The sequence below is a fragment of the Phyllosticta capitalensis genome (genome assembly GCF_038381095.1).
Source record: "Phyllosticta capitalensis strain CBS 128856 chromosome Unknown BKA78scaffold_9, whole genome shotgun sequence".
NCBI classification, from domain to species: domain Eukaryota; kingdom Fungi; phylum Ascomycota; class Dothideomycetes; order Botryosphaeriales; family Phyllostictaceae; genus Phyllosticta; species Phyllosticta capitalensis.
The window spans coordinates 211,882-225,835 of record NW_027117447.1 but is presented as its reverse complement, the minus strand read 5'-3'; the positions used below and the strand labels follow the sequence as shown (position 1 = coordinate 225,835).

The following is a 13,954-nucleotide window of genomic DNA, read 5'->3' as shown; positions in this document are numbered from 1 at the left end:
TCATCAAGCCGCGCCTGGACATGGCGAAAGAGGCGGTACGTTGGGATAAGCAGTTTGAGGCTGGTCAACAGCCGTGTTGGAAAGCAGCTGTGGGCTGAAAAAAACACAGACAAGACTCTGACAGCATGACAGCAATAGTAAGGATCAACTGACAGGACACAGGACGGGACCGCCATGGGAGGACGAAAATAGATTGCTGTATATTGCGGCGCAGGTGGAGAGGCTCATAGACCAGGCGGGCAAGGATGCGTCGGCCATGGTCTTGATGTCATCTTGGCCGGTGGAGGGCGGCGATTGTCAAGAAAAAGAAAAGCCATGGCAATCCGCCTCAGGTGGGCCGGCTGCAGTGAGATCAGGTGGCAGAATAGCGTCGCTGAGCAGGCCACCAACGAGTGTTGAGCAAGTGCTGTGGAAATGAAGCTTTTTTGCAAGGATGGAGACGGCATACCGCAAGGTACGCGTTCAGCTGCAGCAAAGAGTGGATGTAGGGGAAGAGTTGAGGTCAAAGAGCTGAGTTGCATCCGCCTAGCTGACCAATCACGTGCGGGGCGCCTTGGGCGTGTCCTCGACGCGCTCCACTCTCTCTCTTCAACTCTCCGCAACGAGCGGCGCTTAGCCCTCTACGGCTGCCAGCATTTTTCGCTATCGGTCCTCAGCGACCGAATGGAAACAATCTTCGGCAGACGACCCAAGTCAGGACGACCGAGATGCATGACGGGTCCAACCTACATCGGACGGCATCTGGCATCTCATCCGGACCACGCAGCTGGGACGCTTCTCTCCACCATCACAGGCCCATCTCCCAGCATCTGCCAGGTTCTTCCACGTTGAGACGGCAGCGTCTGAGCCTCATGGCTTTAGTCGGCCGAGAAATTCTCCTCGTCCACACCGAGCGACGACTGTCGCCTCCCGCCGGGCATTACCAGCCTCGCTCTCCTCAAGCTCAACACGAAGGGCTGAAGGTCACGGCGCGGGCCACGGCGGGAAAGGCGCTGCAAACGTCGCCGCCTGAGAAAATTTGAGGGCCATGGGAGCCCGGTCTATCTCGTTGCCGGAAATATCGATTCATCAACCGACAAAGTGTTGAATGCGCATACCCGTTGCACGACATGGCCAAACCCACGCTCCCACGGGCCGTTGAAACAGCACGCGAGCGAGCGAGCTCGGCTGCTCGGCTCGGAGCATTGGTTCATTGGACCTGCAGGCGCATGCTATGGAAATGCAAACAAATGCGTGCAAGCTGCAGGAGAAGATTGAACGGACGACGCAGGTACGCCTGTACATTCCATCTCAAGCGACTCTCCGCCACGTATCATGAAAAAGGACGCGCATACTCGCATGCAAAGGACGGTCTTTGTCTGTGATATCCATGTGGTTTTCTCATGGCTCCACCCCATCACGATGATCCCCAATTCTCCGACCGTATTCGCGCCGTCCCAAGTGTGGAGGTTAGCCTATCTCGGGGAGTTCGTCGATCGGAGATACGAGGAGAATCGGAAGAATTGGGGTGGTGGAGAGGCGTGACCACGCTGCGTTGTGCTGGCGGACATGGGTGGTGTGGGACTCGTGGGATTGAGTTGAGGCGGTGGTGAGTTGGCCAATAGTGACCCATTTCTCTCGCTCCTTCATATCCACTGTCCCGCTCTTTACAAAGCAGTCATGTGGCGGAAAACAAAACGCAAAGCAGGGCAGAGGAGAACATCAGATCGACGCTCCGCTTCTCAAAATTCAAACCCACACACGACGTCGCCTCTCTCGTCCTTTCTTATCTTGCACAGCAAATCCCTCTCCCTCCCGCCATCCGCAACATATCGTTCAATCCAACTTGCCAGTACGCCGACTCGGTCATCGACAGTCTTGCGCCAGCCATGCAGCGGCTGGTTGAAAATTGGTTTCGTCGTGGACGACAACGTTGTTGAAGATGCTGTTGCCGCTGCGCCTGCGCTGTCCGATGAATCGACAAGGCCTGCTTCGGTGTCGGCGTCGGACCCAAAGCTCAGACTGAGGACAGATTCATTTTCGTCGTGTTTATGGTGTTTGCAGCTGTCGTTCTTGACAGCGTGGTTGTGATGGTTGGCGGTCTGACCGCTACAACAGTCACAACGGCCAGCTTCAGCGCGCCCCCATGGTCCAACGCCCAGTCCCGCCGCTGCAGAAAGATCGAGCCGGAGTCCTTGCGTGTTGCGTTTGTTGTTGCGCTGCTCGCCGTGTCGCTCTCCCGACAAAGGCGGCGACGGCGGTGACGTCGTGTTGCTCAGCAGTCGCTTCAGCTCGACGGCGTCCTCGAACGCTTTTCCCATCATCCACGTCGTCTCTTCGTATTCCTCATTGCTGCTCCATTCACTCTCTTCCTCTTCTTCCACGTCATGCTGCTCTTGTCCGAATTCTTCAACTTGCTCATCGCCGCAATCTGGCGGCCAACTAATCATCCACACACCAACAGCTAACACCACCGCTACGCACGTCAAAATGAACGCCGACACTGTCAGAAAGAGCGGCGGTGAGGGAAGTTCGAAATCTATGCCGCTGTCTGTGGCGAGAGACGTAGCAGCTGCGGCGGCGCTGGTAGGCGTGGGTAGCCCCGTGGTCAGGGAGCCGAGTTGTGTGCTGCTGCGCGTGCGTGGCAGGCCGAGGGCGATTGACGTCAATGTGGACGTCACTTCCGCGGATGTTGTGCTGAGCGTGTGGCGCAATAGCGTTCCTGTCGCCATCTTTGAGGTGCGTAGAGAAGTCAAGATTCAGATTGGTGATTCCGGGGGACGAAGGTGATGCTTGGGTATCAATCCTCGCCTTGCGCGGCTGCTTCGTCGTTGGTGACTCGTCCAGTGGCCCAATCAAGCAAGCAAATCAAGCGGCCTGCTGCACCAGGCACCCCAGATTTCTCAACTCCTCCTGTCTCGTCCTCTTCCCCTCCGTCCTCAGGAAAATCAAGTCGGGTTGGGAGCCCTTTTCGAGTCCTTTTCAGCCGCGTTCTTCCCTTTCTGTGTTTTTCGAATCTGCAACCCCCAGACCGGCTTTTGTTGATGTCGAGGCTGTATGCAGCAGACCAAGCGGTCGTTGCAAAAAGAGGAAAATTGAAGAGGGGAAGAGGACAAAAAGGGCCTCCCAGAAGAAGAGAAAAAGGGAGGCCGAAAAGAAGGAGGAACAGGTGAAGCAGGGGGAGAAAAGGCCAACAAACATCCTTGCGCACAGCGCAGCGCCTCGGGGCAGCAGCACACGAGTCTCAAATACAGACAAACCGATGGTACTGTACGTCTAGCGTTCTTCTTGACTAACCAAACAGCCAACCAACCTCTTCAGCTCCTCACTCACCAATTACCCTATCATTTCCCCCGCCCACCCACCCTCGTTTCGTCCATGCTTCCGTCCATCAATCCAGTCGGTCGGCTAGGCCAGGGGCTGACTGCCAGGTCATGCCCATCCATCACCCACTCACCCATCTGCCGACCATCCGAACGGCCCAGCAGGCAAGCAATCAAGCAATCAAGCAATCAAGCAAGCAAGCAAGCAAGCAAGCACAGTACAACAACCGCACACCAATCAGTGGTTGGAACCGCCGTCCCTTTGTGCCACCGGCACTAAGTAGGTGTATCACCAGCGCTAACCACTATACGCTACATCGAAAAGCTTAAAGAGAACAGCTATCAGTGATGGGGTCGTACAGTCAACGTTGACTCGATTCGCTGGGCTTGTTTGGTTGCGTGGGTGCCGAGGTTGAGCGGTCTTGGTGCGCTGGCTGATGCGCGGAGGGGTGGATGGGAGCGCGTGTATTGTACTTACTCTTGGGCGATGTGGGCGATGTGGGGGTTGATGGAGACGTGGAGCGCAAAGGGAGGGAGGGAGGGATGGGAGGAGGGAATGGCAGAGATTCTGGCAAGATAGTGGTACTGGGTGGTTGATGAGCAGAAAGGCGGACAGAAAAGAGGGTATAGGTGCACACACATACCGGCCTGCCTACGAAGACATGAAAGAGCAGGTGGCAGGTGGCAGGTGTGGAGTATTGTGGTATTGTGACGGTACAGACATGGTGCGCTTGCGACTGCGCGCGAACAGCCAGAAAGAAAGGAAAGAGACGAGTAGGAGTATTTGTCACGCCCGCGTAGTGGTGGTGGTGGTGGTGGTGGTGGTGGTTCCACCAAGTAGTACAACTAAACTAGGCATGCACACCTAACTACATATGTACCTGCTACATAGCTCCTAAGTACAGAGTACGCACATTCACGTAGTCTACCTTGCGTGTCCCATCGCCTCCCCCTTCTTATCCCTAGCCGCCTTCTCCCACCCCACCGTCCATCTCGCATCTTCTGTTCCTCGCTCCACGGCAGCTTCGCCCGTCTCATGAGAGCCGTCATGTTGAACGAGGGAAATCACCATCACACCACTACTTACTACTCCTTTTGAATAATCAACCTTTTGAAGTGTGGTGGTGGTGGTGGTGGTGCATGGCTATAACTGGCCAGCCAACCAACCAACCAGCCAGCTAGTATGTAGCCAGCCAACCAAAAAGAAAATCTCAGCCCCTTTGAGTCCACACCGACCTTACTCGGAACAAACAAACTACGCACGCACGCACTCTCTCTGCTGCCTACATGCATCCAACTCATCAATGACAGACGGCTCAGTCTATTATTAACACTATCTAGTATATATAACCTGCCTGCCCCAATCATCTCCTCATCGAGTGCGCGGCAATCTATAGCGACGTGATGTCAACCCTTCTAGCAAACTGCCGAAAAAAGCCCAAAAGAAAAAACTCCGTGCCATGTGTAATCGTGAAGCCATCCAGTCTTGCCAACTTTGAGATCCGAAATACGCCAATTTTTTTGTGGGGGGAGGGGAAGACGAGACACGCTCACGTGTCTGTCTGTCTAATCGAGCGTGAAGGTTGATTAGTTGCTTAGTTGCTTTTGGTGATGTGTTTTTGAGGGTTGAGCGCCGACGAGCGAGCGCAGCGAATGCGTTCTGCAGATGTGTGTCGGGCAAGGAAAAGCTCCTGCAACCCGTAACGTAACGGGTCCGAGGTCGCTCCAGCTTTTACTCCTAGGTGGGCACGCACGCACGCGTGCCGCAGAGAGCCGCCCACGCCAGCCCAGCCACACGTTGTCTCTCTCCATGCCGCAAGGGCCGTCAGTCAGGAATGACGGCAGGAGGGGCGGCCGCGAGGCGAATCGGAGCAGCAGCTGGAGAGAGGGGGGCATCCGAAGAAGCCCGGAATCTGCGTGACGACGACACGACCGACAGGTTGACTAGCGGCGGTTGAAGTTGAGGAAGCGAGCCTGCATGGCATACCACGTCAGCACTTTGTCCGCAGTACTTTACTCTTGTCCAGGCGACACTCGCAGCGCAAGCTGAGCAGAACGGGGAAAACGGGAGTGAAGGGGAGGGAAGGGACAGGAGAGGAAGAGGAAGAGGACTCACCGCCAACAGCAGCAGGATGATGTTGCTGCCGATGAACGCAATAAAAATGCCAAGGTCGCGCCACCTGTGCACAAAGTCGTAGCCGAGGGGCGTGTAAAACTCGTCGCCGACCTTGTACGCGCAGTAATCGCAGGTCGACGTGTCGTTTGCGCGGAGGTAGCCCGGGCCGCCGGCGGCAAAGAAGTCGGCCATGTACTGGCCGCACGTCTGGCCGGGCGGCGCGGCGAACGAGTTGAACTCGGACGGCGTGCACTCGACCTTGCGGCCGTGGAGCTCGGTGACGACCATGCCGCCGATGAGGCGCGTGAACGGGTCCAGCTGGTACAGCCACGCGCGCCAGAAGCCCGGGATCTGCGGCTTGGGAATCGTGACGCCGCAGAAGAGCGCGAAGATGATGATGACGAAGGGGTTGCAGAGGGCGGCCGAGACGGGCGAGGCCGTCACGGCGGCGATGAGCTGGCCCAGCGTCACGCTGAAAATCTCCGTGATGAGCACCATGAAGAATTGGTAGCCGGCTCGCGACGATGCCGATTGGAAGCCCGGGATGTAGTAGATGGGCAGGAAGAAGCTGACGGCGCACAGCACCGAGTACGGCATCTCGGCCAGGATCATGCTGATGCCAAAGGGGAGCGTCTTGTACGTTTTGGACGATTGCTCGCGGAAGGAGATCATGCGCGCAATGGCGTACTTGGGCTCGATTTGCGCCAGGATGAGCGCCGGCAAGACCGTTACTTGGAAAATTACGAAGATGCGGTATTGCAGAGATGCTCGGGAGTCGTCGAGCTGCAGGAAAAAGAGACCCGTGCAGACGGCGACCATGGCGTGCGAGTAGAAGCGGGTGAAGCCGTAATTGGGAGTGCGCCAGAAGGACAGTTGAGCGCGGCCACAGACTCGCTTGATTTGGTACCAAAGCGGCGTCGCATACTCCTTTTGATGGACCTCGGGGGCAGCTCCAACTTCCGCGATGCGTTCTTCTTTCATGCGGACAATGTCCTTCTTGACCTTTTCGAATTCCTCCGACTCTTTCCAAATGTCGGCCCAATCCCTGTCGCCAATGCGGGGAGTCTGACCAGCACCAATGGCATCCAACATCCACTCGGCAGGGTTCAGGTTCGGCGGGCAGTGGGCGCCACGGCGAGCAAAGTAGTCGATGAGGGTCGTGGCGTCCTGGCCAATGTCACCAAAGTAGACACATTGGCCGCCACGTTGGAGGAGAAGCAGGCGGTCGAATTGCTCGAAGAGGGAAGAGCCGGGCTGGTGAATCGTGCAAAGAATGGCTTGGCCAGCGGCTGCCAGCTTCTTGAGGAAGCGAACAATGTTCCACGCGCTTTGGCTGTCCAGACCACTGGTAGGCTCGTCCAAGAAGAGCAGCAGTTCAGGCTTGGCCGCAAGCTCGACGCCGATGGTGACACGCTTGCGCTGTTCGACGGCGAGACCAGTCTCTGCTTCTCCAATGATGGCGTCGGCAATGTCTTCCATTTCCAGGAGCGAGATGACTTCCTCGACGTAGGCGTACTTTTCGGACTGGGGAGTCTCATAGGGCTGGCGGAGATCGGCTGAGAAGCGGAGGGCTTCGCGGACAGTCTGGGTTGGCTCATGGACGTCGAGTTGCTCGGCGTAAGCCGTGCCTCTCTGGAAAGCAATCCCAGGTGCTTTTCCGTCAACCAGCTTGTCGCCGGTGATGACACCAATGTTCTTCCTACGAGGTAGTCAGTAAATGGTCTTTACCATTTCAGAGGAAAGAACAATCGTGCGGCAAAACACAAAAAGGAAAAAACCCCCCCAACATTTCAACTCCAAAAGTTTACTTGTTCAAAAGACATACCTCGAAGCGAGCGTGTCGAGCAACGTAGTTTTGCCTGCTCCTGACGCTCCCATAAGCGCAGTGAGCTCACCAGGCTTGACGTAGCCAAAAATGTTGTTGAGCAGACGGAGTTGACCATGTCCCGCGGGGTGTGGCACATCATAGCAGAGGTCCTCCCATGTAAGAATAGACTTGGACTCGATCAAGAGGCCCGAATCTTCGTCCGTAGCCTGCGCACTGTTGTGTCCCTTGTTCGACTTCTTCTCAGCCAGCTTCTGGTTGAGCTCCTTGCGCTCGGCATCTTCCTTGGCATACAGCGTGACCGTCTTGCCACCAGCGCCCCACTTGACGAGCTCACCGAGCGTGGCATTGGCGATCAAAAAGGCGACGATGAGGACGATGATGATGCCGAAGTTGCGCCACAGGTTGGATGGGTCCCAGCTGAAGGCCGACGTGATGTACGCCGAGCCCGAGACGATGCGCGAGCCCGTCGTGCTGCCCTGGAGCGTGCACGTCTGGTGGTTGATGTCGTTGTAGTTGCCGCCGCTGGGCACGAGGTCGGTGCCGCAGGTCAGGTCGATGCGCTCAAACTCGTTCATCATGAGGGCCGAGAAGCCCAGCCCCAGCGGGTTGATGTAGAAGATCCAGCGCAGCCACACTTGCATCGACTGCCATTGAATCAGGTAGCCGCTGGACAGCACGAAGAAGGTGATGACGGTTCCCGCGGCCCGGATGGCCACGTCAAAGTCCGGGCACACGCAGCCCATGGTGCGGAAGAAGAGCGTCATGGAGAGGTAGCCGGTGATGATCATGAGCACAAAGGTGAAGAAGGCCCCGGCGTCGCGGACGAGGTCGCACATGAAGTACACCATAATGCTGAAGACGAGGATCTGGACGGCGGCAAAGGCAGTGTCGACTCCAATCTGGGCGATCCAAAGCGCCGAGGGTCGATGGAACGTGTAGGCTCGATGTTTGTTGATGATTGGTCGACCCAGCATGGTGGAGACGAGTTCAGAAAAGGCCTGGAAAGAGTTGAACAGCAGCGAGATGAACAAAAGACCGCCCCTGGTAAAGGCTCCAGAGTCGGTCCTGGGGATGTCGAGCCAGACGGTACCGAGGACAATGGCGACAACGATCGAGGTGACCCAGTTTGTCGTCAACGAAAACCGATCCTGCCACTTGAGCAGGAACTGGCGCTTCATGAGCGCCCACACTTGGAGGTAGAACGGAATCGTGTAGACGCTGCGCTTCGAAGCGTGCCTCTTGCCCTGGGCGACGGCGGTCTGAAAGTCGTCAAAGACTTGCTTCTCGTGCTTGATCTGCTCGCGGTACCCGGCCATCTCTGCCCTGTTGCGCGCGGCAATGTCGGACTTGTTGAAGGCCTCGGCCAGCGCTTCGCCGCTGCTGGGGACGTTTTCCGGGCCCCTTCCAGGCTTGTACTCGCGCTCAAAAGTGTCGGTGCAGCCGGTGAGATAGTCCGGGGTAGTTTGACGAGGCTTCTCGAGGAAGCCCAAGCCCTCAAAGTATCCTCGTGCCTCCTTGATGGGTCCGTAGTAGGCCATGCGTCCCGAATCGATGACCATGACCTTGTCAAACTGCTCGTAGATGGATTCCGAAGCCTGGTAGAGGGAAACAAAGGTTGTGACTTGGTGGATGTCGGTCAAGATCCTGAGGGACTTGGCGTAATCCAGGGCGGTCGAGGCATCGAGACCACGGGTGGAGTTGTCCCAAGAGCAAACGGCAGCGTTGGTGACCATCATTTCGGCAATTGAGACACGCTTCCTCTCTCCTCCCGAGACTCCGCGTACAAAGGCGTTTCCGACGTTGGTCCGTTTCGTGTGCTCAATGTTGAACATTTTCAAAAGCATGTCAATGACGCGCTCCTTGAACTCGTGTCGGCCGATGCCACCAGGTCGGGTGCCGGGAACCTTGCAATCCAGGGCAAAGTCGAGGGTCTGGCCGACGGTCAGGGTAGGATGGTGGACATCGTCTTCTTGGTTGTAGACGGCTTCTCCTCGGTAGCGTTTTCCAAAGTGGTCTGCGTCAAAGGGGCCGTAGAGGACCTCGCCGTCGATGCCAGTGTAACCAATGCGCTGGTTTGCAATGACTTTGAGGAAACTGGTGCAGCCGGATCCAGGTCTGCCGAGGACGAGGACCATCTCTCCGGGCTTGGTGACGCCGTAAAAGTCTTGAAGAATGTTGAACTCGGTTCCCTTTTTGCCCAGTCCGAGGAGGTTGCTGGCAGTCTCGAAGACGTTGAAAAAAGAAACAAATGCATCGGGAAAGGTCTGTCACGTCAACAAAAGTCTCGTGAGTAGATGGTATTTTACTTACCTTGACGTAGGTCTTGACACCACCAATTCCCTTGACCGTGAGGTTGTCCCAAATGACACCGATTTGCTTGGCCTTGATGCCAGCCTCTTCGGCCTCGGATTTGCGCCCTCTCAACACCGACTCCAGGTCAAAAGGGCCTGCAGTCTCGCCAGCGGCGCCCTTTTCAGGATCGAGGGTGCTCTTGTCCTGGGAAATGGTGACGCGCTTCTCGCTAACCTTGGAAAACTCACGGCTCAGAGTGCGGAAAGCGGCTTCGGCACGCTGCACGTCGACGCCATCGTTGATGTTGATGGAGCTCTCAGACTTGAGCGTGTTGCCGTCATCGCTGCCCTTTTCAGAGGCGCCAGAGGTCATGACAGTGGCTTCGTTGGTTGCGCTGCTCTCAAAGGCAGTCGAGGATAAGCCAGTGGTGGTGTTGACCGTAGTGGTCTGAATCTCCCTCTCAGCGTCCATGACGCCGGTTGACTCTTTGAAGATCCGGCCGTCAGGCACCCTCGCACGGCCGTTTTGGACTAAAAAAACTTGACAATGGCAAAGAGGCAAGGAGGTGACGGCAGGCCGTCAATAAAAGAGCGTCGCTGGGGAAAAAAGAAAAGCGAGAGCAGGGGCTCTTGGGGGAGGGGCACGGCAAATATGCACTATAAGGAGCGCTGCAAGGTATGTAGTCCTTGGAAAGTCATGGAGATTGGAAGTAATGAGGCTTAACGCCGACTACTGGTTGGACACATGGGGCAATGTGGGGCGCGATATTCTAGAAGACTGCATTGACACGACCAGCTGGCAAATGGGCCCATCCTGGAGATGGTCCCGGGAGCAGAGAAATCCATGTCCCTACTGCAACCGGCGCGCAGGTTAAGCTTCATGTCTCAGCAAGCTAAGCAAAAAGCTTGGTAGGCTTCTAAGACGGCCAGGACGATGGTGAGAAAGAAGAAGTTTTGCAGCCATCGCACACAAGTCCGTCCCCCGCGTGTGGACAACAACCATCCGAGAAGTGGCGGACGTGTGGACGGCCATGGTAGCCGAGGCGGGCCTGTGCAGACGGGAGCAGAGGTCGGTGTCTGGTGGAGGGAGCAAATCAGAGAGGCGACGAGGGCTGATCTCCGGTTGTTTGTCGGCAGACGCAGCGGACCGCGCTCCCGCTCCGTTGTCCGGCAGTTTTGCTGATGAATCAAGATGAATCAAGGCGAATCTTGAGCATTCCATTGGCCCGTCGACTGCTCTTGGCCTTTGTCGGTGTCGACTTTTGAAGATGCTGTGGCACCGTGATAAGCCCCCTTTGCCATTCGGGTGCGGTTGGTGAGACATTTGCCGACGATGCCGTTGTTGAGACGCCTCGTATTGTCTGCATCTTGCTGATATATCAAACAGGACACTCACACCGCTGTGGATTCCATGTTCCCCACGTCGTCCTTGCTTGACGCTTGTTGACATGTTCTGCATGCAGGTCCTCGGATGCCGTCTGGGGTGTGCCTGGCCACCTTGATGCTTGATTTCGAATCACCTCTTGACCAAGCACGTGCCGTGGTGTTGGTAGTTCCTCCAAGGGCACTAAACTACCTACCAGGAGCCCGAGGCAAACAGGTTCGCTCGTGGTCTAATCCTGGTCCGATGGTGTGCTTGATGCCACTCTTTCAACCATCAAAACAACATCCGAGGAGAAGTGGTTTGCGTCACCGACGGTCGAAAAAAAGGTGGATCCAGGCTGTAAATCCGATCCACAATTGCAAAATCGCATGGTGAACCGAATTGGCAATCAGTGTCGACTTCTTGGCGCTTCATTGTTTAGGCGTTTAAGCGTCGACTTGAATGCCTCCTCTGCAACAACAAGCAGCAGTCAGCCGTGCTCCTTCGCCTCTTGGTTGACCGCAAAAGCGCAGACTAGGCCGATGGTTGGATTGTGTTTGGCCGACGGCGCAAGAAGGCTAATCTGCACTATACGGGCACCTGATGCCGAATTAGCGCGCGTGCCACGGGTGCGTTGTCGACCGTCGCAGCCTCTAGGAATATGGGAGAGGTGCTCTTTATGTTGTTGTAGTTGTAACATATCGCTGACTCGCCATTCACATGTCGTCTCTAAAAAAGACAACGTAAATGTCTTTGATTGGCGACAGGAACAGCGTCCAGCTCATGTGAGTGGTGGGCCGTCGGCAAAAGTCAACGACGTCTTTCATCTCACATGCCGCGCTAAGCATGTGATGCCCGTCCACTCAGAGAGAGACTGCCACTGCCACTGCCCAAGCCTGAGCCTGAGCCTGAGCCTGAGCCTGCGCTAGAGCCAACCACGCTGCTGCTCACGGCTGTCTTGTCTCTCCCCTCATCTCCTCCCCCATCACCACAACCACCGCCAACCACCACGATCCCGCATCGCCTCTACACAACCTCGCTGCGACAAAACTCACCCTCCGTCTCCCTCGCATCGCCCGCAATCGCCCAGCCGGCATCAGTGGGCGATGGAGCTGGGCCAGGAACGGCCGCCGGCCTACGCCCACAGCGACCCGGATACACTGCATCTGCCCTCTGTGCCCACCCAAGACCCTCAATCGACCCCTGTGCCAAACGGCGTCCACCTGCCCGACCTCAAGTCTCTCGGTCTCCCCGCCTCGACACACTCGCGCAACCTCTCCAACACCTCGGACAATTACCGCGCGAACCTATTTCCGCCCTCGTCGGCCGAGTCGCAAACATGGCAGAATACCAACCTCCACGGCCTCTCCTTTCCTCGCGTGCCCACGGCCGCTCCTCGCGCTGCTGCCGACCTTGAAATTGGCAGCCCCATGGACACGGAAAGCATGGTCAGCATCGATGAGCACCAAAACAATCCTGCGCAACCCGGGGCATTGAACTCAAAGGAGCTTCTGGCTGCCGAAGCCATAGTAGGACTCGGTAACCCAGGTATGGAAAACATGAGCTCCAGCCGACCGCCAAAACTGATATTCGTAGATTATGCCATGTCTCCTTCCGGTCGCAGCAATACTCTTCCACCCCCAGCCAATGGCTTTTCTCACGACACTGAAAACCGCCAGGAGCCGCTCCTCTCTCTGCTGACGTCAAGCCACCCCTGGATTGGCGGAACCATTAACGGATCCTTGAATGCTTACTCTTCCACCAAAGCTTATTCGCCTCGCTTTGTCCAGTACAGTGCCGACTTTCTCGAGCGCAACGTCGCAAACACCGTGGGCTCGGTCGGCCGTCGCACTGGAGTCGAGAGAAGCATTCGTCGCTATCTGGGGGAGCGGCCAAATGGCGAACAGGATTTCCACGGTCACAAGAGACGGCGCACAGATACCGACATGATGGACATTGAAAAGGGTTTGCAGACACCCCCGGTTAGAGCTGCGAGAACTAGAGGAGACTCGGATATTTCATTCGCCCGGAGCGAGGACTCTCTGCCACCGTACGATTCAAATCGCTCTCCAGCCTATGAAGAAAGAGCGACCAACGGCCATGAAAAGTCGCCCTCTGAGAGCCACCGGCAACCCCACTGGTCAACCAGGATGATGATTACCACTTCTGGTCTTGGCGCTGCGCTGTCTGAGACGTCGCTGCGGAGCCTCAAATTTTGTCTTGGCATGATGAGCAACGCCTCGAACCACTTGGCCAAGGTCATGCGTGCCCTGAAAATGGTGCTCGAGGACTATGACAGGACGACCAATTCCTCCAGCGCCCCCGAGCAAATGAGGGACGAAAAGGGCGTCGGATCCCGTCAACTCCTGCGCGATTTTGAAGAGCGACAGCGGGAAGAGCAGAGCAGGCGCTTGGCCGACAAGATCAAGTCGCTCTGCGAAGATATTTGGAAAACAGTCAAGAGCGTCGTCGAAATGGTGTCGACCTATGCCGGAGGCGCGCTGCCGGAAAACGCGAGCAACTTTGTCCGTGACCAACTCCTCTCCGTGCCTGGCCGCTGGCGGGCCACTGCGTACGCTGAGGATGGGCACGCTAGCAATGGTGCCGGGGCCGAAGTGAGACGCGCAAACAGGATGCTCGCCTACGCCAAGGAAGGGCTCGACATGATGGAACAGGTCAGCATGGTGGTTACGAGCACGATTCAGAGCGCTGAGCAGTGGCTCGATACCTTTGGCAAGAAGAGGAGGGAGGAAGAAGGAAGTGCGTCGCACGACGAAAAATCAGCAAACGGGGTTGCCATGCCCCCAATGATGCCGCCGCAAAACTAAGTGCGACCAGCCCGACTGTCGCTTACGACTTGTTTTGTGATCTTTTTTCCAGACCGTGGTCAATCCTCCACTGTCGTTACGACGAGTTTCCGACCGGAAAAGTTCTCATTCTCGAGGGGGGGATTCTTTTCCGACTTTTTTCCACTGTTTCTCCATATCCTTGGTGTCTGGTTGTCTGTCATTTGCATTTCACTTGTTGCATGGGTGTCTGTCTTAGCGGGTTGAT

General features: G+C 56.5%; 5 protein-coding genes across 5 annotated transcripts; 1 reads left to right on the top strand and 4 right to left on the bottom strand.

Moving 5' to 3' along the window:
• Positions 1 to 38: 38 nt before the first annotated feature.
• BKA78DRAFT_321306 (uncharacterized protein) lies at positions 39 to 513 on the bottom strand. The gene has a single exon (XM_066889014.1). It carries the CDS (start codon positions 444 to 446, stop codon positions 225 to 227), a length of 222 nt encoding a protein of 73 aa, XP_066740936.1. The 5' UTR covers positions 447 to 513; the 3' UTR covers positions 39 to 224.
• A 1,208-nt stretch (positions 514 to 1,721) lies between these two features.
• Positions 1,722 to 2,711, bottom strand: BKA78DRAFT_298068 (uncharacterized protein; the record flags this gene model as incomplete). Its single annotated transcript, XM_066886855.1, has 1 exon — positions 1,722 to 2,711. One exon carries the CDS (start codon positions 2,709 to 2,711, stop codon positions 1,722 to 1,724), a length of 990 nt encoding a protein of 329 aa, XP_066740935.1.
• A 2,523-nt stretch (positions 2,712 to 5,234) lies between these two features.
• Positions 5,235 to 10,028, bottom strand: BKA78DRAFT_374227 (ABC-2 type transporter-domain-containing protein). Its single transcript, XM_066892786.1, has 4 exons — positions 9,557 to 10,028; positions 7,244 to 9,510; positions 5,419 to 7,117; positions 5,235 to 5,276 (listed from the first exon to the last, which is right to left on the bottom strand). The coding sequence occupies exons 1-4, from the start codon at positions 10,007 to 10,009 to the stop codon at positions 5,247 to 5,249; spliced, it is 4,449 nt and encodes a 1,482-aa protein (XP_066740934.1). The 5' UTR covers positions 10,010 to 10,028; the 3' UTR covers positions 5,235 to 5,246.
• Positions 10,029 to 10,334: 306 nt separating this feature from the next.
• On the bottom strand, positions 10,335 to 11,142 carry BKA78DRAFT_182496 (uncharacterized protein). Its single transcript, XM_066883440.1, has one exon. The coding sequence runs from the start codon at positions 10,994 to 10,996 to the stop codon at positions 10,409 to 10,411; it is 588 nt and encodes a 195-aa protein (XP_066740933.1). The 5' UTR covers positions 10,997 to 11,142; the 3' UTR covers positions 10,335 to 10,408.
• An 864-nt stretch (positions 11,143 to 12,006) lies between these two features.
• BKA78DRAFT_255387 (transcription factor Opi1-domain-containing protein) lies at positions 12,007 to 13,728 on the top strand (the record flags this gene model as incomplete). Its single annotated transcript, XM_066884992.1, has 2 exons — positions 12,007 to 12,448; positions 12,497 to 13,728. The coding sequence occupies 2 exons, from the start codon at positions 12,007 to 12,009 to the stop codon at positions 13,726 to 13,728; spliced, it is 1,674 nt and encodes a 557-aa protein (XP_066740932.1).
• Between the last annotated feature and the right edge of the window lie 226 nt (positions 13,729 to 13,954).